Source organism: Bombina bombina, chromosome 2 (assembly GCF_027579735.1).
Source record: "Bombina bombina isolate aBomBom1 chromosome 2, aBomBom1.pri, whole genome shotgun sequence".
Classification (NCBI taxonomy): Eukaryota; Metazoa; Chordata; class Amphibia; order Anura; family Bombinatoridae; genus Bombina; species Bombina bombina.
Window position 1 is genome coordinate 66442637 of NC_069500.1, and position 26681 is coordinate 66469317.

The window sequence follows — 26681 nt, forward strand, 5'->3', positions numbered from 1 at the left end:
CCCGGGGCCCCCCGAAGCTTTTCCTATATCCAAGCGGGTGGCGTACATTGTTAGTAAAGAATGGGACAGGCCCGGTATACCTTTAGTACCTCCCCCCATATTTATAAAATTGTTTTCTCCAACATAGGTGTGTCCGGTCCACGGCGTCATCCTTACTTGTGGGATATTCTCCTCCCCAACAGGAAATGGCAAAGAGCCCAGCAAAGCTGGTCACATGATCCCTCCTAGGCTCCGCCTACCCCAGTCATTCTCTTTGCCGTTGTACAGGCAACATCTCCACGGAGATGGCTTAGAGTTTTTTAGTGTTTAACTGTAGTTTTTATTATTCAATCAAGAGTTTGTTATTTTGAAATAGTGCTGGTATGTACTATTTACTCAGAAACAGAAAAGAGATGAAGATTTCTGTTTGTATGAGGAAAATGATTTTAGCAACCGTAACTAAAATCCATGGCTGTTCCACACAGGACTGTTGAGAGCAATTAACTTCAGTTGGGGGAACAGTGTGCAGTCTCTTGCTGCTTGAGGTATGACACAACAAGACGATGTAATGCTGGAAGCTGTCATTTTCCCTATGGGATCCGGTAAGCCATGTTTATTACGATTGTAAATAAGGGCTTCACAAGGGCTTATTAAGACTTTAGACTTTTCTGGGCTAAATCGATTCATTATTAACACATATTTAGCCTTGAGGAATCATTTTATCTGGGTATTTTGATATAATAATATCGGCAGGCACTGTATTAGACACCTTATTTCTTAGGGGCTTTCCCAAAGCATAAGCAGAGCCTCATTTTCGCGCCGGTGTGGCGCACTTGTTTTTGAGAGGCATGGCATGCAGTCGCATGTGAGAGGAGCTCTGATACTTAGAAAAGACTTTCTGAAGGCGTCATTTGGTATCGTATTCCCCTTTGGGTTTGGTTGGGTCTCAGCAAAGCAGATACCAGGGACTGTAAAGGGGTTAAAGTTTTTAAACGGCTCCGGTTCCGTTATTTTAAGGGTTAAAGCTTCCAAATTTGGTGTGCAATACTTTTAAGGCTTTAAGACACTGTGGTGAAAATTTGGTGAATTTTGAACAATCCCTTCATGTTTTTTCGCAATTGCAGTAATAAAGTGTGTTCAGTTTAAAATTTAAAGTGACAGTAACGGTTTTATTTTAAAACGTTTTTTGTACTTTCTTATCAAGTTTATGCCTGTTTAACATGTCTGAACTACCAGATAGACTGTGTTCTGAATGTGGGGAAGCCAGAATTCCTATTCATTTAAATACATGTGATTTATGTGATAATGACAATGATGCCCAAGATGATTCCTCAAGTGAGGGGAGTAAGCATGGTACTGCATCATTCCCTCCTTCGTCTACACGAGTCTTGCCCACTCAGGAGGCCCCTAGTACATCTAGCGCGCCAATACTCCTTACTATGCAACAATTAACGGCTGTAATGGATAATTCTGTCAAAAACATTTTAGCCAAAATGAACCCTTGTCAGCGTAAGCGTGGCTGCTCTGTTTTAGTTACTGAAGAGCATGACGACGCTGATATTAATATCTCTGAAGGGCCCCTAACCCAATCTGAGGGGGCCAGGGAGGTTTTGTCTGAGGGAGAAATTACTGATTCAGGGAACATTTCTCAACAGGCTGAACCTGATGTGATTGCATTTAAATTTAAGTTGGAACATCTCCGCATTTTGCTTAAGGAGGTATTATCCACTCTGGATGATTGTGAAAAGTTGGTCATCCCAGAGAAACTATGTAAAATGGACAAGTTCCTAGAGGTGCCGGGGCTCCCAGAAGCTTTTCCTATACCCAAGCGGGTAGCGGACATTGTTAATAAAGAATGGGAAAGGCCCGGTATTCCTTTCGTCCCTCCCCCCATATTTAAAAAATTGTTTCCTATGATCGACCCCAGAAAGGACTTATGGCAGACAGTCCCCAAGGTCGAGGGAGCGGTTTCTACTTTAAACAAACGCACCACTATACCCATAGAGGATAGTTGTGCTTTCAAAGATCCTATGGATAAAAAATTAGAAGGTTTGCTTAAAAAGATGTTTGTTCAGCAGGGTTACCTTCTACAACCAATTTCATGCATTGTCCCTGTCACTACAGCCGCATGTTTCTGGTTTGATGAACTGATAAAGGCGCTCGATAGTGATTCTCCTCCTTATGAGGAGATTATGGACAGAATCAATGCTCTCAAATTGGCTAATACTTTCACCCTAGACGCCACTTTGCAATTGGCTAGGTTAGCGGCTAAGAATTCTGGGTTTGCTATTGTGGCGCGCAGAGCGCTTTGGTTGAAATCTTGGTCGGCTGATGCGTCTTCCAAGAACAAGCTACTAAACATTCCTTTCAAGGGGAAAACGCTGTTTGGCCCTGACTTGAAAGAGATTATCTCTGATATCACTGGGGGTAAGGGCCACGCCCTTCCTCAGGATCGGCCTTTCAAGGCAAAAAATAGACCTAATTTTCGTCCCTTTCGTAAAAACGGACCAGCCCAAAGTGCTACGTCCTCTAAGCAAGAGGGTAATACTTCTCAAGCCAAGCCAGCTTGGAGACCAATGCAAGGCTGGAACAAGGGAAAGCAGGCCAAGAAACCTGCCACTGCTACCAAGACAGCATGAAATATTGGCCCCCGATCCGGGACCGGATCTGGTGGGGGGCAGACTCTCTCTCTTCGCTCAGGCTTGGGCAAGAGATGTTCTGGATCCTTGGGCGCTAGAAATAGTCTCCCAGGGTTATCTTCTGGAATTCAAGGGACTTCCCCCAAGGGGGAGGTTCCACAGGTCTCAGTTGTCTTCAGACCACATAAAAAGACAGGCGTTCTTACATTGTGTAGAAGACCTGTTAAAAATGGGAGTGATTCATCCTGTTCCATTAAGAGAACAAGGGATGGGGTTCTACTCCAATCTGTTCATAGTTCCCAAAAAAGAGGGAACGTTCAGACCAATCTTAGATCTCAAGATCTTAAACAAGTTTCTCAAGGTTCCATCGTTCAAGATGGAAACCATTCGAACTATTCTTCCTTCCATCCAGGAAGGTCAATTCATGACCACGGTGGATTTAAAGGATGCGTATCTACATATTCCTATCCACAAGGAACATCATCGGTTCCTAAGGTTCGCATTCCTGGACAAACATTACCAGTTCGTGGCGCTTCCTTTCGGATTAGCCACTGCTCCAAGGATTTTCACAAAGGTACTAGGGTCCCTTCTAGCGGTGCTAAGACCAAGGGGCATTGCAGTAGTACCTTACCTGGACGACATTCTGATTCAAGCGTCGTCCCTTCCTCAAGCAAAGGCTCACACGGACATCGTCCTGGCCTTTCTCAGATCTCACGGCTGGAAAGTGAACGTGGAAAAGAGTTCTCTATCCCCGTCAACAAGGGTTCCCTTCTTGGGAACAATTATAGACTCCTTAGAAATGAGGATTTTTCTAACAGAGGCCAGAAAAACAAAACTTCTAGACTCTTGTCGAATACTTCATTCCGTTCCTCTTCCTTCCATAGCTCAGTGCATGGAAGTGATCGGGTTGATGGTAGCGGCAATGGACATAGTTCCTTTTGCGCGCATTCATCTAAGACCATTACAACTGTGCATGCTCAGTCAGTGGAATGGGGACTATACAGACTTGTCTCCAAAGATACAAGTAAATCAGAGGTCCAGAGACTCACTCCGTTGGTGGCTGTCCCTGGACAACCTGTCACAAGGGATGACATTCCGCAGACCAGAGTGGGTCATTGTCACGACCGACGCCAGTCTGATGGGCTGGGGCGCGGTCTGGGGATCCCTGAAAGCTCAGGGTCTTTGGTCTCGGGAAGAATCTCTTCTACCGATAAATATTCTGGAACTGAGAGCGATATTCAATGCTCTCAAGGCTTGGCCTCAGCTAGCGAGGACCAAGTTCATACGGTTTCAATCAGACAACATGACGACTGTTGCGTACATCAACCATCAGGGGGGAACAAGGAGTTCCCTAGCGATGGAAGAAGTGACCAAAATCATTCTATGGGCGGAGTCTCACTCCTGCCACCTGTCTGCTATCCACATCCCAGGAGTGGAAAATTGGGAAGCGGATTTTCTGAGTCGTCAGACATTGCATCCGGGGGAGTGGGAACTCCATCCGGAAATCTTTGCCCAAGTCACTCAGCTGTGGGGCATTCCAGACATGGATCTAATGGCCTCTCGTCAGAACTTCAAAGTTCCTTGCTACGGGTCCAGATCCAGGGATCCCAAGGCGGCTCTAGTGGATGCACTAGTAGCACCTTGGACCTTCAAACTAGCTTATGTGTTCCCGCCGTTTCCTCTCATCCCCAGGCTGGTAGCCAGGATCAATCAGGAGAGGGCGTCGGTGATCTTGATAGCTCCTGCGTGGCCACGCAGGACTTGGTATGCAGATCTGGTGAATATGTCATCGGCTCCACCTTGGAAGCTACCTTTGAGACGAGACCTTCTTGTTCAGGGTCCGTTCGAACATCCGAATCTGGTTTCACTCCAGCTGACTGCTTGGAGATTGAACGCTTGATTTTATCGAAGCGAGGATTCTCAGATTCTGTTATCGATACTCTTGTTCAGGCCAGAAAGCCTGTAACTAGAAAGATTTACCACAAGATTTGGAAAAAATATATCTGTTGGTGTGAATCTAAAGGATTCCCTTGGGACAAGGTTAAGATTCCTAGGATTCTATCCTTCCTTCAAGAAGGATTGGAAAAAGGATTATCTGCAAGTTCCCTGAAGGGACAGATTTCCGCCTTGTCGGTGTTACTTCACAAAAAGCTGGCAGCTGTGCCAGATATTCAAGCCTTTGTTCAGGCTCTGGTTAGAATCAAGCCTGTTTACAAACCTTTGACTCCTCCTTGGAGTCTCAATTTAGTTCTTTCAGTTCTTCAGGGGGTTCCGTTTGAACCCCTGCATTCCGTTGATATTAAATTATTATCTTGGAAAGTTTTGTTTTTGGTTGCAATTTCTTCTGCTAGAAGAGTTTCAGAATTATCTGCTCTGCAGTGTTCTCCTCCTTATCTGGTGTTCCATGCAGATAAGGTGGTTTTGCGTACTAAACCTGGTTTTCTTCCGAAAGTTGTTTCTAACAAAAACATTAACCAGGAGATTATCGTACCTTCTCTGTGTCCGAAACCAGTTTCAAAGAAGGAACGTTTGTTGCACAATTTGGATGTTGTTCGCGCTCTAAAATTCTATTTAGATGCTACAAAGGATTTTAGACAAACATCTTCCTTGTTTGTTGTTTATTCCGGTAAAAGGAGAGGTCAAAAAGCAACTTCTACCTCTCTCTCTTTTTGGATTAAAAGCATCATCAGATTGGCTTACGAGACTGCCGGACGGCAGCCTCCCGAAAGAATCACAGCTCATTCCACTAGGGCTGTGGCTTCCACATGGGCCTTCAAGAACGAGGCTTCTGTTGATCAGATATGTAGGGCAGCGACTTGGTCTTCACTGCACACTTTTACCAAATTTTACAAGTTTGATACTTTTGCTTCTTCTGAGGCTATTTTTGGGAGAAAGGTTTTGCAAGCCGTGGTGCCTTCCATTTAGGTGACCTGATTTGCTCCCTCCCTTCATCCGTGTCCTAAAGCTTTGGTATTGGTTCCCACAAGTAAGGATGACGCCGTGGACCGGACACACCTATGTTGGAGAAAACAGAATTTATGTTTACCTGATAAATTACTTTCTCCAACGGTGTGTCCGGTCCACGGCCCGCCCTGGTTTTTTTAATCAGGTCTGATATTTTATTTTCTTTAACTACAGTCACCACGGTACCATATGGTTTCTCCTATGCAAATATTCCTCCTTAACGTCGGTCGAATGACTGGGGTAGGCGGAGCCTAGGAGGGATCATGTGACCAGCTTTGCTGGGCTCTTTGCCATTTCCTGTTGGGGAGGAGAATATCCCACAAGTAAGGATGACGCCGTGGACCGGACACACCGTTGGAGAAAGTAATTTATCAGGTAAACATAAATTCTGTTTTCTTATAGTCGACCCCAGAAAGGACTGATGGCAGACAGTCCCCAAGGTCGAGGGGGCGGTTTCTACTCTACACAAGCGCGCCACTATACCCATAGAAGATAGTTGTGCTTTCCAAGATCCTATGGATAAAAAATTAGAAGGTCTGCTAAAGATGTTTGTTCAGCAAGGTTCCCTTCTACAACCAATTGCATGCATTGTCCCTGTCACTGCAGCCGCGTGTTTCTAGTTTGATGAGCTAGGAAAGGCGATTATTAGTAATTCTTCTTCTTATGAGGAGATTATGGACAGAATTCGTGCTCTTAAATTGGCTAATTCTTTCACCCTAGACGCCACCTTGCAATTGGCTAGGTTAGCGGCGAAAAAATTCTGGGTTTGCTATTGTGGCGCAGAGCGCTTTGGTTAAAATCTTGGGCAGCGGATGCGTCTTCCAAGAACAAATTGCTTGACATTCCTTTCAAGGGGAAAACACTCTTTGGCCCTGACTTGAAAGAGATTATCTCTGATATCACTGGGGGCAAGGGCCACGCCCTTCCTCAGGATAGGTCTTTTCAAGACCAAAAATAAACCTAAGTTTCGTCCCTTTCGCAGAAACGGATCAGCCCCAAGGGCTACGTCCTCTAAGCAGGAAGGTAATACTTCTCAAGCCAATCCAGCCTGGAGACCTATGCAAGGCTGGAACAAAGGAAAGCAGGCCAGGAAACCTGCCACTGCTACCAAGACAGCATGAAATGCGGGCCCCCGATCCGGGACCGGATCTGGTGGGGGGCAGACTCTCTCTCTTCGCTCAGGCTTGGGCAAGAGATGTTCTGGATCCTTGGGCGCTAGAAATAGTCTCCCAAGGTTATTCTCTGGAGTTCAAGGGGCTTCCTCCAAGGGGGAGGTTCCACAGGTCTCAGTTGTCTTCAGACCACATAAGAAGACAGGCATTCTTACATTGGGTAGAAGACCTGCTAAAAATGGGAGTGATTCATCCTGTTCCATTAGGAGAACAAGGGATGGGGTTCTACTCCAATCTGTTCATAGTTCCCAAAAAAGAGGGAACGTTCAGACCAATCTTAGATCTCAAGATCTTGAACAAGTTTCTCAAGGTTCCATCGTTCAAGATGGAAACCATTCGAACACTTCTTCCTTCCATCCAGGAAGGTCAATTCATGACCAAGGTGGATTTCAAGGATGCGTATCTACATATTCCTATCCACAAGGAACATCATCGGTTCCTAAGGTTTGCATTCCTGGACAAGCATTTCCAGTTCGTGGCGTTTTCTTTCGGATTAGCCACTGCTCCTAGGATTTTCTCATAGGTACTAGGGTCCCTTCTGGCGGTGCTAAGACCAAGGGGCATTGCTGTAGTACCTTACTTGGACGACATTCTGATTCGAGCATCGTCCCTTCCTCAAGTAAAGGCTCACACGGACATTGTCCTGGCCTTTCTCAGATCTCACGGATGGAAAGTGAACGTGGAAAAGAGTTCTCTATCTCCGTCAACGAGGGTTCCCTTCTTGGGAACTATAATAGACTCCTTAGAAATGAGGATTTTTCTGACAGAAGCCAGAAAAACAAAACTTCTAGACTCTTGTCGGATACTTCATTCCGTTCCTCTTCCTTCCATAGCGCAGTGCATGGAAGTGATAGGTTTGATGGTAGCGGCAATGGACATAGTTCCTTTTGTGCGCATTCATCTAAGACCATTACAACTGTTCATGCTCAGTCAGTGGAATGGGGACTATTCAGACTTGTCTCCGAAGATACAAGAAAATCAGAGGACCAGAGACTCATTCCGTTGGTGGCTGTCCCTGGACAACCTGTCACAAGGGATGACCTTCCGCAGACCAGAGTGGGTCATTGTCACGACCGACGCCAGTCTGATGGGCTGGGGCGCGGTCTGGGGATCCCTGAAAGCTCAGGGTCTTTGGTCTCGGGTAGAATCTCTTCTACCGATAAATATTCTGGAACTGAGAGCGATATTCAATGCTCTCAAAGCTTGGCCTCAGCTAGCGAGGGCCAAGTTCATACATCAACCATCAGGGGGGAACAAGGAGTTCCCTAGCGATGGAAGAAGTGACCAAAATCATTCTATGGGCGGAGTCTCACTCCTGCCACCTGTCTGCTATCCACATCCCAGGAGTGGAAAATTGGGAAGCGGATTTTCTGAGTCGTCAGACATTGCATCCGGGGGAGTGGGAACTCCATCCGGAAATCTTTGCCCAAGTCACTCAACCGTGGGGCATTCCAGACATGGATCTGATGGCCTCTCGTCAGAACTTCAGAGTTCCTTACTACGGGTACAGATCCAGGGATCCCAAGGCGGCTCTAGTGGATGCACTAGTAGCACCTTGGACCTTCAAACTAGCTTATGTGTTCCCGCCGTTTCCTCTCATCCCCAGGCTGGTAGCCAGGATCAATCAGGAGAGGGCGTCGGTGATTTTGATAGCTCCTGCGTGGCCACGCAGGACTTGGTATGCAGATCTGGTGAATATGTCATCGGCTCCACTATGGAAGCTACCTTTGAGACGAGACCTTCTTGTTCTAGGTCCGTTCGACCCACTCCAGCTGACTGCTTGGAGATTGAACGCTTGATCTTATCAAAGCGAGGGTTCTCAGATTCTGTTATTAATACTCTTGTTCAGGCCTGAAAGCCTGTAACCAGAAAAATTACCACATAATTTGGTATATCTGTTGGTGTGAATCTGCAGGATTCCCTTGGGACAAGGTTAAGATTCCTAAGAGTCTATCCTTCCTTCGAGAAGGATTGGAAAAAGGATTATCTGCAAGTTCCTTGATGGGACAGATTTCTGCCTTGTCTGTGTTACTTCACAAAAAGCTGGCAGCTGTGCCAGATGTTCTAGCCTTTGTTCAGGCTCTGGTTAGAATCAAGCCTGTTTACAAAATTTGGACTCCTCCTTGGAGTCTCAACCTAGTTCTTTCAGTTCTTCAGGGGGTTCCGTTTGAACCCTTACATTCCGTTGATATTAAGTTATTATCTTGGAAAGTTTTGTTTTTGGTTGCAATTTCTTCTGCTAGAAGAGTTTCAGAATTATCTGCTCTGCAGTGTTCTTCTCCTTATCTGGTGTTCCATGCAGATAAGGTGGTTTTGCGTACTAAACCTGGTTTTCTTCCAAAAGTTGTTTCTAACAAAAACATTAACCAGGAGATAGTTGTGCCTTCTTTGTGTCCTAATCCAGTTTCAAAGAAGGAACGTTTGTTGCACAACTTGGATGTAGTTCGTGCTCTCAAATTTTACTTAGCAGCTACTAAGGATTTCAGACAAACTTTGTCTTTGTTTGTTGTTTATTCTGGTAAACGGAGAGGTCAAAAAGCAACTTCTACCTCTCTCTCCTTCTGGATTAAAAGCATTATCCGATTGGCTTATGAGACTGCCGGACGGCAGCCTCCTGAAAGAATCACAGCTCACTCCACTAGGGCTGTGGCTTCCACATGGGCCTTCAAGAACGAGGCTTCTGTTGATCAGATATGTAAGGCAGCGACTTGGTCTTCACTGCACACTTTTTCTAAATTTTACAAATTTGATACTTTTGCTTCTTCTGAGGCTATTTTTGGGAGAAAGGTTTTGCAAGCCGTGGTGCCTTCCATTTAGGTGACCTGATTTGCTCCCTCCCTTCATCCGTGTCCTAAAGCTTTGGTATTGGTTCCCACAAGTAAGGATGACGCCGTGGACCGGACACACCTATGTTGGAGAAAACAGAATTTATGTTTACCTGATAAATTACTTTCTCCAACGGTGTGTCCGGTCCACGGCCCGCCCTGGTTTTTTTAATCAGGTCTGATAATTTATTTTCTTTAACTACAGTCACCACGGTAACATATGGTTTCTCCTATGCAAATATTCCTCCTTAACGTCGGTCGAATGACTGGGGTAGGCGGAGCCTAGGAGGGATCATGTGACCAGCTTTGCTGGGCTCTTTGCCATTTCCTGTTGGGGAAGAGAATATCCCACAAGTAAGGATGACGCCGTGGACCGGACACACCGTTGGAGAAAGTAATTTATCAGGTAAACATAAATTCTGTTTTTTGGAATGATAGTGTAGATATGATACTAAATATCTGCTACTTAAAGGGACAGTATACACCAATATTAATATAACTGCAGATTAAAAGTATTTATTTTCATATAACAGCATGTAATAGACACTGCAATAAAGAAGAATATGCACAGATACTGATCTAAAAATCCAGTATAAAACCTTTTAAAAACTTACTTAGAAGCTCCCAGTTTAGCATTGCTGATGAGGTTAGGCTGGGACACCCACTGAATGGGGCTGGGAAACCTGAAGACACTACCCCCCTTCCCTGCCTTTGAAAAGACAGATAACATTAACAGGAGTCTGTAAACGCATGTATACTTCTGGCACTGTCGGGCTTGGTTAGGAGTCTGAAAATCAGCACAATGTTATTAAAAAAATAAGCAAAACTATACATTGTTACAAAAACACTAAGAGATGGGTTACATCTAAGACGGTATTTTAAAATGTATTACACTTTGTGAAATGGCTGTATCATTTGCTGAATAAACGTTTGTTCTTATGCTTGCGAGGTATGTCCCTGACTACTGTGAAAATTCAGCAAGATATGTTTTCCGAGAGATGATTTTTTATTTTTTTATTTTTATTTGAAAATCGGTTATTTTCTTGCAATCACATTTTTAACTTGATTATATAAGGATAGTTAATGCATGATACATGGTTATTAGATATGTTAAAATAACCATTTCTCTTACTTGGTGTATCCAGTCCACGGATTCATCCTTACTTGTGGGATATTCTCAATCCCCACAGGAAGTGGCAAAGAGAGCACACAGCAAAGCTGTCCATATAGCTCCCCTCAGGCTCCCCCCCCCCCCAGTCATTCTCTTTGCCGCTCTAACAAGTAGCATCTCCACGGGAGGGTAAAGAGTTTGTGGTGTTAGATTTGTAGTTTTTATTTCTTCAATCAAGAGTTTGTTATTTTAAAATAGTGCCGGTTTGTACTATTTACTCTGAGGCAGAAAGTGATGAAGATTTCTGCTGAGAGGAAAAAGATTTTAGCATGTTGTAACTAAAATCCATTGCTGTTCCCATGCAGGACTGTTGAGTACCGGAGCACTTCAGTTGGGGGAAACAGTTTGCAGGCTTAACTGCTTAAGGTATGCTCAGTCATTTTTTTGTGACAAGACCTGGTAATGCTAGAAGACTGACAGAAATCCCCATGAGGGAAGGTAAGCCATTTTCTGAGACGCAGTATAGAAGGATGGCTTCAGTTAAGGGCTTAAATACTGGTAGACACTGGGATGGGCTAAATCGATTACTTTATTAGTGTAATCTTATATTTGTTCAAGTGTTTTAGACGTTGGAAACACTTTTGGGGTTTTTATTACGCCTGGCATATTGTAAGACACCTAATCTGACTCAGGAAGGCCCCATAACTCTGGAATGAAGAGGGAGGGGGCCTCATTTTCGCGCCTCAGTTGCGCAGTTGATTTGCAAGACAGCTTCATGCAGCTTCACGTGTAGAGTCCTGAGAGTGCAGGAGGACTTCAGGGAGGCTTATTTTTCTTCTACAAATAACCCAAAAGGAAGGTAGGGCCACAGAAAAGACTGTGGCACCGTGCTGTAGTGTATTAAACCGGTAGTTTACTTCAATTTGCTCCGGTTTGGGCAATAAGGGGTTAATTGATTTGAAAATTTGTGTGCAATCATTTCAAAGCATTAGAATCATGTGGTGAAAATTTCATAAAGATCGGATGTTTTTTGGTGATTTGATAAAAAAGTGATTTTTACTGTATTGTAGTGCTGTCTAAGTCTGTCAAACATGTCTGAGTCTTCAGATAGACCTTGTTCTTTATGTTTAAAAGCCATGGCTGTACCCCCATTGCATTTATGTTTAAAGTGTGCTAAAACATCTAAGCATTTTAAAGACCATCCAGTGACACTTAAAAATGTAGCCCAAGATGATTCCTTAACGGAGGGTAATGAGGATAGTCCTTCTTCCTCTCCCCATGTGTCGACACCAGTTACGCCCGCGCAAGCGATGCCTAGTACCTCTAGCGCATTGGCCCCTATTACTTTACAACAATTAGCAGCAGTAATGGATAATTCCATTGCAGCATTTTTATCCAAACTGCCAGTTTTTCCAAAAAAGCATGATAGCTCAGTTTTAAATACAGAGGATGAGCAATCAGAAGCTTTGGATGATTTATCTGTAGTACCCTCACAACACTCAGAAGTAGCAGTGAGGGACGGTCTGTCTGAGGGAGAAATTTCTGACACAGGAAAAGTTTCTCAGCGGGCAGAGTCAGATTCCTTAGCGTTTAAATTTAAGCTGGAACACCTCCGCGTCCTGCTTAAGGAGGTTTTAGCTATGCTGGATGATTGTGACCCCATGGTGGTCCCAGAAAAATTGTGTAAAATGGACAGGTTTTTAGAGGTCCCTGTATACACTGAGGCATTTCCGATCCCAAAGAGGGTGGAGGATATTGTGACTAGGGAGTGGGAGAGACCAGGTGTACCCTTTGTTCCCCCCCCACCCTATCTTTAAGAAAATGTTCCCCATAAACGACCCCAGGCGGGACGCGTGGCAGACGGTCCCTAAGGTAGAGGGGGCTGTTTCAACACTTGCTAAGCGTACAACTATACCAATAGAGGACAGTTGTGCTTTCAAAAATCCTATGGATAAAAAATTGGAAGGATTGCTGAAGAAAATTTTTGTTCAGCAAGGTTTTCTTCTTCAACCAATTGCCTGCATTATTCCGGTAACTACTGCAGCGGCTTTTTGGTTCGAGGCCCTGGAGGAGTCGCTCCAGAGGGAGACTTCATACGATGAGGTCATGGATAGAATTCATGCTCTAAAGCTGGCTAATTATTTTATCACTGATGCCGCTTTCCAATTAGCTAAGCTAGCGGCGAAAAACTCAGGTTTTGCCATCATGGCGCGAAGATCGCTTTGGCTCAAATCGTGGTCGGCGGATGTGTCGTCAAAAACGAAACTGTTAAATATTCCCTTCAAGGGGAAAACCCTATTCGGCCCAGAGCTGAAAGAAATTATTTCGGATATCACTGGGGGCAAGGGCCATGCCCTTCCACAAGATAGGCCGTTTAAGGCTAAAAACAAGGCTAATTTTCGCTCCTTTCGCAACTTCAGGAGCGGACCTGCTGCAACCTCTGCTGCCGCAAAGCAAGATAACACTTCCCAGCCCAAAGCAACCTGGAAACCCTTGCAGGGCTGGAATAAGGGTAAACAGGCCAAGAAGCCTGCTCCTGCTACCAAGACAGCATGAAGGGGTAGCCCCCGATCTGGGATCGGATCTAGTAGGGGGCAGACTTTCTCTCTTTGCTCAGGCTTGGGCAAGAGATGTTCCAGATCCCTGGGAATTAGAAATAGTTGCTCAGGGGTACCTTCTAGAATTCAAGGATTCTCCCCCAAGGGGAAGGTTCCACATTTCTCGTTTGTCTTCAGACCAAACAAAGAAACAGGCGTTCTTACGCTGTGTAGAAGATCTTCTAAAAATGGGAGTGATACACCCAGTTCCAATTGCAGAACAAGGAAAATTTACCATAAGATATGGCGGAAATATCTTGGTTGGTGTGAATCCAAGGGTTACTCGTGGAGTAAGGTTAGGATTCCAAGGATATTGTCCTTTCTCCAAGAAGGATTGGAGAAAGGTCTGTCAGCTAGTTCCTTAAAGGGACAGATATCTGCTCTTTCTTTCCTGTTACATAAGCGTCTGGCAGCTGTACCAGACGTTCAGGTGTTTGCACAGGCCCTAGTTAGAATCAAGCCTGTTTACAAGCTTGTGGCTCCTCTATGGAGTCTAAATTTAGTTCTTTCAGTTCTTCATGGGTTCCGTTTGAACCTTTGCATTCCATAGATATTAAGTTATTATCTTGGAAAGTTTTGTTTTTAGTAGCCATTTCTTCTGCTCGAAGAGTTTCTGAATTGTCTGCTTTGCAGTGTAATTCACCCTATCTGGTGTTCCATGCAGATAAGGTTGTTTTGCGTACCAAACCTGGTTTCCTTCCAAAAGTGGTTTCTAATAAGAATATTAACCAGGAAATCATTGTTCCTTCTCTGTGTCCTAATCCAGTTTCTAAGAAGGAACGACTTTTACACAATCTTGACGTGGTTCGTGCTTTAAAATTCTATTTAAAAGCAACTAAAGATTTCAGACAAACATCATCCTTGTTTGTTGTCTATTCTGGTAAGAGGAGAGGTCAGAAAGCGACTGCTACCTCTCTTTCCTTCTGGCTGAAAAGAATCATCCGATTGGCTTATGAGACTGCTGGACAGCAGCCTCCTGAACGAATTACAGCTCATTCCACCAGAGCTGTGGCTTCCACATGGGCTTTCAAGAATGAGGCTTCTGTTGATCAGATTTGTAAGGCAGCGACTTGGTCTTCACTGCATACATTTGCCAAATTTTACAAATTCGATACTTTTGCTTCTTCGGAGGCTATTTTTGGGAGAAAGGTTTTGCAAGCAGTGGTGCCTTCCGTTTAGGTTACCTGACTTGTTCCCTCCCTTCATCCGTGTCCTAAAGCTTTGGTATTGGTATCCCACAAGTAAGGATGAATCCGTGGACTGGATACACCAAGTAAGAGAAAACAGAATTTATGCTTACCTGATAAATTACTTTCTCTTACGGTGTATCCAGTCCATGGCCCGCCCTGGCAATTAAGTCAGGTTTAAATTTAATTTTTAAAATAACTACAGTCACCACTGCACCCTATGGTTCTCCTTTTTCTCCTAACCGTCGGTCGAATGACTGGGGGGCGGAGCTTGAGGGGAGCTATATGGACAGCTTTGCTGTGTGCTCTCTTTGCCACTTCCTGTGGGAATTGAGAATATCCCACAAGTAAGGATGAATCCGTGGACTGGATACACCGTAAGAGAAAGTAATTTATCAGGTAAGCATAAATTCTGTTTTGTGTATGTATAATATAATGTGTAATATACTTCTATATTTACAAAAAGTAGCTGCCTATATATATATTTATGTTTATTTTTTTGCAAATAGTTCCTTTAACTTTATTTCAGCATTTGAAATAGCTGATTTTGCAGGTGTTATCCCTACCTAAACTGATAGGCTAAAGAAAAGATGTGTAAACCTAGCCAGCAGAAGAAATTACAGAAGAGATAAAATGTTTATTTTCAATAGTTTAAATATTGGACTTTGGAGATAATATAAAGAAGCATTTATGTGTACAGAAAGTGATAACATGAAGAGATCTGATTTCCCTGCAACCTCAACACATTTTAATGGGTGGTTTCAAAGAACAAAACCAGCTAGTTCATATAGAAAAATAAACCTAAAGAAGTAATATCTTGTACATTTTATACTCTGCTATTGGAAATACATTCAGGATAGAAATGTTTACAGTACACTGCCTTTAAGATTACCCACCCGGCAAAAAATATAATGAACGAAGAAGACTTTGTGACTGCATAGTAATACTTTTGATTATTAACAGTCATTTTAATTAATTAGCTGGCATGTCTCAAAGGAGATTTTTTTTTTTATATGATATATATTGTAATAAATTTCCATCGCTTATTGTATAACTCAACATCTGTTGCTTGGTTTGAAACTCGACTCCTGCAGACTGAAGTTTACAATGGGGTAAGCGGGTAGCAGATTTGTGAGGCCATTGCAAGGATCGTGTTCCAGTGGATTCTGCGTATTCAGTTATATTCATTACAAAATAACGTTGTTGACATAATGTAGTGGCTTTCCACTGAACAAAAGAAAATGACTGAGCACTGGCTTCTATAGCTTTTTAAGGTTGTATTACAGTTGCTTAGGCATTTCCTTGAATTAAATAAATTATTAAATCATCAAATTCTATTGCATTGATGTTTGTGTGCCAGATGCACAAATAATGTGAGCGTTAAAGTAAAGGTGGTCTATTTTAGTTTCTATGGCATCCTTAACTGTAGCTCTCATACCTTGATTATATTTTAAAGGGATAGGAAAATCCAATTTTTAAACTGTTAAATTTGCTTCTATTGTCAAATTTGCTTTGTTTTCATGGCATGTTTGGTTGAAGAAACAGCAATGCACTACTGGGAGCTAGCTGACCACATCTGGTAAGACAATGACAAGAGGCATATGTGCACTCACCAATTAGTAGCTAGCTCCCAGTAGTGCATTGCTGTTCCTGAGGTATGCTTTTCAACAAAGGATGCCAAGAGAACCAAGCAGTTGAGATAATAGAAGTAAATTGGTAGTTGTTTAAAAAATGCGAGCTCTGTTTGAATCATAAAGGGTTCATTTTGTCTTTACTGCCCCTTTAAGCTCTGTAACTCCTATGTAGTGCAAGCTAGCGCTCTAGTAGCCACAACATTGTAGACACATAATAAGATTAACTTTTTTTTACATTTCTTATAATTCACGACCGTGTCTGTTTCCCTGTTGCGCTGTGTTTTGTGCAGTGCTTTAAATAACTTCCTCGTGCAATTAATATTATTATCCTTTATTTGTACAATGACACAAAATTCCCTAGCGCTGGGTACAGAGATAGGGGTATATAGTGACAAAGATTTGTTATAAGATACAGGAGGAGGCTTATAGTCTACAGGTATCATTGCATGATAAAGTACAATACCTGAGGCCGAGGTATAGATCTTAAGAAATAAACATGAATGCTAAAAAATACATATGTAATATGATAGCCTTAAAAGAACACTTAAAGGGACATGAAGCCCAATTTTTTCTTTCTTTCATTATTTAGAAAGAGTATGTGATTCTAAATAACTTTCCAATTTACTTCTATTTTCTAATTTGCTTCATTATCTTGATATCCTTTGTTGAAAAGCATATCTAAAGAGGCTTGGTGGCTGCACAACAAAGGATATCTAGAGAATCAAGCAAATTTTATAATAGAAGTAAACTGGAATGTTGTTTTGAAATTGTATTCTCTATGTGAATCATGATAGAAAATATAGGGTTTCATGTCCCTTTAACAGCCCCTTGGTTTATAATATAATTTTATTAACAAGGATTTCTAAGGTCAAGGTAAAAAAAAACCGAGATATTTAATTGCATTTTTAGAACCCCTCTTTGTATGATACTATGCACAAGGGTGGTCATCTTATATAACACGGCTACAACACCTGCATACTGACACTTTATACCAAATATAGCCAGTGACCTAAAATAACATCTATCTACACACATAGCAGAGAAATGTGGTGCATACATAAAAAACCTGAAAATATATTTTTGTGCATTCTAAGTTAATTTGTTGTTTGTTTTTTTTCAAATGCTTAACCCTAATGAACAAATTTAGCTGACATTTACCAACTTACCGCAGACAGACAGTCCTTACAAACCATGAAAATGACACAAATTGATTCAGAGTGACCACAATATGAAAAATAAAGTTTGTTTGCCAATGACGGCTTTAAAACGGTGGCTCTACACATTAGAAATAGTTAAAGGGAAACTGAATTATTTTTTTTCTTGCATTTCATGGAATATTGATGATTTTTGTTTTGTTGCTGTCACTTTTTTTCCACTAGATCAGGTTCATTAGTAATTTGAGGTAGCACTTCACAGAAAGGGTGGTTGATTAATAAAATAAACTTTCTTTAGTGGTGGTAATAACAAACACTTTGGGGGGCTTCAAGAATGCATGGGATAAGCTTAAAGGGACAGTATACACTCATTTTCATATAACTGCATGTAATAGACACTACTATAAAGAATAAGATGCACAGATACTGATATAAAAATCCAGTATAAAATGGTTTAAAAACTTACTTAGAAGCTTTCAGTTTAACTCTGTTGAAAAGGCAGTTGGAAAGCCCACTGCAAGTGGGAAATAAGACCCTCCCCCCTCCCCCTTCTTTTGCATATGAAAAGACCCTTTACACAAACAGGAGCAAGTTGGAGAAGGTAGCTGACGGTATTCAAATAAAACGTTGGGGCTTGGTTAGGAGTCTGAAAATCAGAGCAATGTTATTTAAAAATAAGGAAAACTATACATTTAAAAAAAAAAAAAAACTTTATGGGCTTTATAAATAGATCATCTACAAAACATTTATGCAAAGAAAAAATGTGTATAATGGCCCTTTAAGGCTATCCTACAAACTAATTAAGCTTATACTTAAAGGAATATTCTGGCCAAAATTGGAATCCACGTAGATGCATTTCAGTTTTGAATAGAAGCATTTTTGTAATATACATGTATTAGCTAAAATGCTTTTAATAAAAGCTATTCCTGTTTCGAAAGTGTATTTAAGTATGCACCGTGCACCACAATTTTAAACAGAACACTTTCTTGTACCATCTGGTAATTAGGTTCAGCACCCTGGACAGCACTTGCTTATTGGTGGCTACATTTAGCTGCCAATAAGCAAGTGTAACCCAGGTTCTGAACCAAAAATGGGCTGGCTCCTAAACTTTACATTTCTGCTTTTAAAATAAAGATAGCTAAAGAACGAAGAAAAATTGATAATAGGAGTAAATTAGAAAGTTGCTTCAAATGGCATGCTCTATCTGAATCATGAGAGAGAGAAAATTGGGTTTAGTGTCCCTTTAACCTAGTTTCATAAAGAGAATGTTATCTTTTATATGTATTGATGATTTTATTGTCCTGCTAAGATTTATTTTTTTACACTAACAAAAACCTCATGTCAAAATGGGGAAGCAGAAATTCAGGAAATTCAAGAAAAAAAAAGATCTAAATGAAAAGATACAAATTATTTGAACTGTTGTTTAACCCTTTAAGTGCTAAGCACTTTCCCACCTGGGTGCTAAGCTTTTTTAAGGATTTCTTTACTTTTTTTACACTGTTGAAAAGGTAAGGCGATTACCTTTCCAACGGTGGATCTTGGGGATCTGTAGCTGCTAAGATGCCTGAGATACAGGCTTCTAAGCAGCATGCCCCCTGCTCCTATACTTAACATTGTTAAATATAAATAAAGTTGTGCGTGACGTTACCACACATAATGTGAAGCCCCGGCGATGCCGGTCACTATGCAGGCCCGACCGCTGGGATAGGAGTGGGTGGGAGCCCCCAGATCTCCCTCAAGGTGGGAGAGTGCTAGCGACGGCTCTGAGCCATCGTTAGAGCCGTCGTTAGCACTCAAGGGGTTAAGCACAAATGTTTTGGAAAGATCATTTGCACAAAGAGCTTATTTGCGAACACATTTGTGAAACAGACCTTGCATCTAATTTTCTATGTAATGTCTTTATGAAATGGAAAACTGCAATAGAATTCTCAAAGCTAGCATAGCTTAGAAAGTGTACCACCTTACTTGTATTGGAAGGTTTATTGGTTTAAATGTTCCTAAAACCAATTTGTATTGTTTAATTCCTCATTCAGCACACTAAAGCAGGTAAATTCCTTAAATGGACAGTCTAGTCAAAATTAAACTTCCATGATTCCAATAGGGCATACAATTATAAACAATTTTCTAATTTTACTTTTATAATCACATTTTATTTGTTCTCTTGGTATTCTTTTGTGGAAAGCTAAACTTAGGTAAGCTCATATGCTAATTTTTAAGCTGTTGAACTGCATTTTAACAGGGTTTTTTTATAGCTAAAATTGTGCTTACTCCCATGGAGTTATTTAAGTGTGAGCACTGATTGGCTAAAATGCATGTCTGTCAAAAGAACTGAGATAAGGGAGCAGTCTGCAGAGGCTTTAGATACAAGGTAATTACAGAGGTAAAAGTGTATTAATATAACTGTGTTAGTTATGCAAAACTAGGGAATGGGTAATAAAGGGATTATCTATCTTTTTAAACAATAACAATTCTTAGACTGTCCCTTTAATGTTATTTTCCCAGTTTGCAGTATGGTAACAGAGTGGTTCTATATGTTGTGTATTGTAGGAAACAGCAGAAAGCACAAGGGGGCAACAAACAACTACAGCAACAACACAATGAGCATCAACAAGTTACTGCCAAACACAACAGCAGAGAGCACCAGAAACAATACCAAGGAGTACAAGCACCTCACTCCTCAGGCAAGCAAGGCCACCATGCCTATAGCCAAAACCGCAGATGGCACCACAACCAGAAGCACCAGCCAAATGACAAAGACCTTCAGAGAAATGCCAAAGAAACTGATAGCTTGAAAATCGAGGACGACTCAGTTTGCACTGTACATATCCCATTGGAAATTACCACAGACCCAACAGATAAACCGTCTCCCCAGACAAGCCCGAAATCAGAAACAAATCGAAAAAACAGTATTCAGAACCATGAGCGGCCTAAAGTGAAACTGCTCCAGTCTTCGAAAGACCGGCTGCGTAGGCGACTTAAAGAGAAGGTAGGAAAATATGCATAATGGGAAAAAAATAGTTACGTAAATAGAGACAAAAGACTTTCCTTATTTAGCAATCATTGCTTCTCTTCTGGTCTTTTTCTGAGTCAAGAGAATAGAACAGTCTTGAGCCTGTTCCTAACATTATTGTTTCTGATGCTCTTCATTTGCCAATGTTATTATTATCATATATTTGTAAAGCGTCAACATATTCTGCCGTTATGTAAACATTAGGCATATATGATAATAGGGTAAACAAAATCACAAAACTATTTGAGAAATGACAAGGGAGTAGGGGACCCTAGCCGTAAATTGCCATCAGAACATATTGCATGAAGGTAATGTTCAGGACTGGTGGGCTTGTAAGATTCCGTGTTAAAGAAAATACAAGGGGAATGGATGAAAAAATGAGAGGCTTCAGAAAAGTACTGTAGGTTAGTGTAGGATGGCGAACCTTGGCACCCCAGATGTTTCAGAACTACATTTCTCATGATGCTTAGACCCTCTGCAGTCCGGAAGAGCATTATGGGAAATGTAGTTCTGAAACATTTGGCATGCCAAGGTTCGCCATCACTGGTGTAGGCGGTAAGAACAGTAGTATTATGAGACAAAACTCTGATGACTGCCATACTCAACCATCTACAGGGAGCTCTGCAAATACGTCAGAATATCTCATATATTACATGGTATACTTTTTAGCTTGCAATATACACAATGTAACATATCCGCTACTATACAAATATTCCCCTTTTATTCCTATATTGGTATAGGCCCAAAGGTTCATGTCTTCCGGCAGCTGATAAAGAATACTTATGCACAGTGAAAACATCCTGTTATGTGAACACTGTGTTTTTAACTGGCTGCATAAATATGCAGTAGGAAAAAAAATAAGGAAGGGTTTATGGGTCAGTTTCGGTGTAGCTGTCAGAGTTTAAAAGTGCAATCCAGACTAAAAGTAAATGAGATAGCAGTGCTTTCAGATGATATAATTACAGAGATATCTGGCTCGCCTGCTTGTTATATGGTGCATACTTTTTAGTGAACAAACTTTATTATCAAACAGCTGAAATCATTATTCGGGTTAAACTCAGCTTTTTTGCAAAGGGGTACTTGTTGGATCATATAGCTGTTTGAAATTTTTTTTCTTTCGTATGATGGGGAGAGTCCACCATTTATTGCATGTGGGATTTTTTTCCGGTCCAAGAAGAGGCAAGACAACCCTACTTTGTAGAGCTTTGCTATACCCCATCTTCCAGCTTTCTCCTACAACTCCCAGTTATGTTTTGCCTCCAGCATAGAGTAGGTGAAACTGTGGAGTGCTCAAGTCTTCATGTAGTTTGATAGGGGTGTGCACTAACCAATCTGAGACACATTTCCCCCCCTAAAAAGTGCCTCATGGACATATGGTTTAGTAGGAGTTCAGCCAGACAGTGAGATATCTTCTATCTATGGGAGATGTCACAGGCCACTCAGGTGAAATGCCAATGTACCTGCCAATCCCCTGATTTACAATTTTGTCATTTTCTTTGCCAGACTGTGAAAAAGTCCTTAAGGTGGATGGAACTCTCTGAAGTTTAGCCAGTAGACTACTATTACCTTAAAGGATAGCATCTTCTTTAAAGACCCAATTTATCAAAAAAATTAAAGGCTTCCTTAGATGTTCCTTTTAGCTGGCAGGCTGTTTTTTGCCTACATGGCAGAAGTCATGTTTTTGTGGTGTAATAACCCCTCTTAGGTAGCATCAGGAGAAGGCTTCTTGGTAGAGATCTAGGAAGCAGATTGTGCTTGCTAACAACTTTGAGATACAGCAGTGGAAACGTTTGCATTAACCTGAAAAGTGCTGCCATAGCTGTTTTATCTAGATGTGCCTTATAGCTAAAGTCTTTGTCTGCAGATATAGTCTCCAAAAGCCAACATATATGTATATCCTGGTACGATAAAACTTTTTGAGAGGTTTGGGTCCATTCTATTTTAGATTCCTGAGTCCTAGAACTGATATTGCAAGGATACAGAATAAGTTTTCATTCCAGGCCTCCCAGAGAAAGATTCCTTTAATCTTGGGACCCTGTCAAGGCTCTGGCCTTAAACTTTTGTGTGTCAGATCTTGAAGGGAAATTAGTTATTTCTCCAGTTCCAATTCAATGGACAGGATCAGTGTTTTTACTCATACCTGATTGTAGTTCCCAAAAAGGAGAGAACAATTTGTCCCATTCTAGATTTAAAATCCCTAAACACTTTATGCACTATTCTCCCTCTAGTGCAAGAAGGTCAGTTTATATCAACCATAGACCTGAAGGATTCACATGGATGATGTGCAGTTCTTGAGATGTACCTTTCTAGACAAGTATTACCAGTTTATGTTTCTACCCTTTGGCACGTCCCCCAGAATATTCAACTAAGTTTTGGGGGTCTTATCTTGTCATTATTCTGGTGCAGACTCCCTTTCTTCAGAAGGCAGTTGAGCACATTAAAGTTTCACTGCACCTGCCTTGCAGACACAGCTAAAGCATGAATATACCAAAGAGCTCTCTGGTTTCAACTACTTAATTGTTCTTCCTGGGGTCGCTAACAGGTGTGGTGTCCATGATGTCTCTTATGGACAAATGAGATGCAAGCTTCAGTCAACATGCACCAGGTTGCAGAACACTCATTTTCCAACGGTGGCCTAGTGTGTAGTGGTGGGAGGGGCTAATGTTTGCCACTTCAGAAGGGGGACCCTTCTCCAGATTTCATCTGGCCTCTACAACTTTCTCTTTTGTGTCAATGGAATGAAGATCAATAGTACTTATCCTAAATTATTTTCCTGGATCAAGTGACAAGACTCACATTTCTATTCTTCCAGGGACCTCTTTAAGATTGCTGAGCTGGACAGTAATCTTGACAGACTCAAGCCCACTATGTAGGAGGCTTTCTGGGAGTTTCTGATGGTGCAAGGAGTTTAGTCTCCTTGGAAGGTGAGGTTACCTATCAACATTTTTTAACTGTTGTCAATCATCAGGGAGGAATTTGCAGTTCCTCTGGGATATAGGAGTTTTTTTTCCAGTTGTTAAATGTGGAAGAAGGCGGCCGTTCACGGCATTCGGCTTTTATCAGAGCCATATTTCTTCTTGTGAAAGTGCAACACACTAATATCTAGATTTGCACAGATCTTAGTGTGTTTCACCTTCACAAGCAGAAATTTGGCTCCGGAAAGAGCTGAATGCTGTGAGAGTTCACCGCCTTCCGCATTTGACAGCTAACAAAACTGCCGAGTGCACATGTTTAGTTGAAACCCAACAGTGTGATCTTAGCTAATCATGTTTTTGTAGTCGACTATTGCAAGGTGGGCTATCTTTGGAAAGTCACAGGCATTGTCTTTTTTTTTTTTTTAAAGGGACAGTATACACCAATTTTCATATAACTGCATGTAATAGATACTAATATTAAGAATAATATGCACAGATACTGATATAAAAATCCAGTATAAAACCATTTAAAAACTTACTTAGAAGCTTCCAGCTTAGCTCTGTTTAAAAAGTTACTGGAACACCCACTGCAAGTGGGAAATTTCAGAACCCTCCCCCCCCCTCCCCCTTCCTTTCCATATGAAAAGACCCTTTACAAAAACAGAAGCAAGCTGGAGTAGGTATACATCGGTATTCTCCTAAAACTTTGGGGCTTGGTTAGGAGTCTGAAAATCAGAACAATGTTATTTAATAATAAGCAAAACTATACATTTAAAAAAAAAAATTTATGGGCTATATAAATAGATCTACAAAACATTTATGCAAAGAAAAAATGAGTATATAATATCCCTTTAAGAAGATTGCTAAAATTGCTTATATACGGACATCCGTATCAAACCTGTTATTTGACCTGTGATTCCCCCTTGGAGGCTTCAGGCTCCTCCTTTTGAACCTATGCATTATTCCTGACAAAGCAGTAAAGAAACGCGTGTCAGGCGTTTGCACTGCTATTCCCTGCCTTAGTTGTTATAGTCTAACAGTGTTACTAAGTGTGATACAAAGTGCAGGGAATATTTCCTTTTGATTAGATATGGAAATATTTTAAGGCTATACCTGGGTGTTTTTTCCACCTATTTGATCCTAGCCTTGTGTCTAGGATTGGTTGCTGTATAATTGATGAAAAGGTCTTCCCTGGAATGTAATTATTTTAGGAAAAGTCACTGGTTTACAAAACTCTGTTCTATTTACTGCAATGTTTGTGTACTGTACTTTAGTGAAGTGATAAGGATTTTTTTGAGGCAGACAGCAGGGCTCGAGTTAGGGTTTGCGTTAAAGGGTCAGCAAGAGCGGTACATTTTCCACTATATTAGTTCTTGAACTTTAGTCATTATGCAATGCTGGTGTAACAATGATATGACTTTACAGCTAGAACAAGCAATGGCTCTAAATCTCTGGACTCTGGATACAGTTAAGCAACCTGCAAATGTCAGGAGTCCTCTAGACCAGACAAAAAAAAACCCAGAAACAATAGTTCAGAAAAAGTAGTAGGTGCTCTGAAGGCTCAGTACCTATGTCACTATAATTATTTTAACAATGTGTGATGATAATAAATTCTACACATCAAAATAATAATAAAAAAATAACTTTGAAGCACTTCAATCACAGTCTAAAACTTTGAAAAATCATAGAAAAAAGGTTATGACAATGTTATTAAAAAATCTTATTACAAAATGTTTAAAGGGACAGTCAAGTCCAAAAAAACCTTTCATGTTTCAAATAAGGCATGTAATTTTAAACAACTTTCCAATTTACTTTTATCACCAATTTTGCTTTGTACTCTTGGTATTCTTAGTTAAAAGCTAAAGCTAGGAAGGCTCATATGATAATTTCTAAGCCCTTGAAGGCCGCCTCTTCACATGCTTTTTTATTTGCTTTTCACAACAGGGGATAGCTAGTTCATGTCAACCATATAGATAACATTGTGATCACGTCCGTGGATTGTGGCAGACAGTGCACTAATTGGCTAAAATGAAAGTCAATAGATAATAAATAAAATGTCGTGATCAGGGGGCTGTCAGAAGAATCTTAGATACAAGGTAATCACAGAGGTAAAAAGTATATTAATATAACAGTGTTGGTTATGGAAAACTGAGGAATGTGTAATAAAGGTATTATCTATCTTTCTTCTAAAGGGGAGGAGAGTCCACGGCTTCATTCATTACTGTTGGGAATTATGAACCTGGCCACCAGGAGAAGGCAAAGACACCCCAGCCAAAAGCTTAAATACCTCCCCCACCCCCCTCATCCCCCAGTCATTCTTTGCCTTTCGTCACAGGCGAGGACGGCAGAGAAGTGCCGAAGAAGAGTAGTCTCTTATGGAGGGTAGTACTCTTCGCATTGGGACTGGCGTTTTAAGTAGTCCTGTCAGCCTCTCAGTGAGAACCTGGGCGAAAGTTAGAGTCCGGAGATGCAGGGAGAGTCTTTCTGCGAAACCATCCCGACTCAAATTAACAGCTCCACAAGCAATCAGCGTTGATGAGTTTCGCTGTCTGCTTTTTCACTCAAGTCCATGTCAGGAGCAAGGCTATTAACCTGTCACACTTGAAGGGCTGTGTTCCTGTTCCATGGCGTAGATTCTGGTAAGATTGTTTCATTTTTTATTACATAAATGATAACATGGAAGACAGGGTCACAGTGTGACACCTTTATCTTAAAGAATCAAGGGCTAATATTCCTGGAAAGGGGATTATTGAACAGGGGGGGTTTATACATGATATTGTGTCATTGCTGCGTTATGTGCAAGATGAGGCTCTGGCAATGTGTGGAACTTTCAGGTGACTTATGGGAGTATTGCGCGGCCATTTTTTGGCGCGTTTTCTCCTTAGGCAGGGGCGGTTCTGTCAGGCATTCTATGTGACCGGGTGTGGCTCTCTCTCTCTATTGATCAGCGGCGCAGGAGACGGAAAGGTTTCTGTAGTCCGGGTCATAGGAGGTGGCCCCGGCCATTGGAGGTATAAAGGTGCCTAATTATTAAGTTAATCTAGTCCGTAAGAACAGGGCAAGCTATGGAAAACTCTGACACTTTGGAGGGTTCTCCCTCTTTAACAAGGTCTCATTCCTGTGTTTATTGTGAGGAGGTTCTGGTAGATCAGCCTGCTCAACTATGTTCCACATGCCTTAATATAATTACGACATCTAAAAGCAAACAATGTCTAGTACTACTGAGCCGTCCACCTTTGAGGGTTTCCCATCAAGTGAGGTGTGTTCCCTGCATCCATCTCCAATTGCACATGCAGCGCCCCAGGGTCCAACCATTACTCCTGCGGGAGAGATTCGTTGGCCGTCAGATTTTGCAGATCAACTGCAAACAGCGGTATCGAAAGTGATCCATGTCTTACCACGTTCTGCTAAGCGCAAGCGTAGGGCGTATAATGGCGGCCCGGTCCAGGGGTTGTATACGCCTGTGGAAATATCAGAGGCATTATACGATGACA

The 26681-nt window shown here is 41.6% G+C and overlaps 1 protein-coding gene across 1 annotated transcript in view; it reads left to right on the top strand.

Moving 5' to 3' along the window:
• CTIF (cap binding complex dependent translation initiation factor) overlaps window positions 1-26681 on the top strand; it is a 621404-nt gene that overhangs the window by 367987 nt on the left and 226736 nt on the right. Inside the window, exon 8 of the mRNA XM_053701096.1 lies at window positions 19810-20248. Within this exon, the coding sequence (XP_053557071.1) occupies window positions 19810-20248 (439 nt within the window). The remainder of the gene's footprint in view (window positions 1-19809; window positions 20249-26681) is intronic.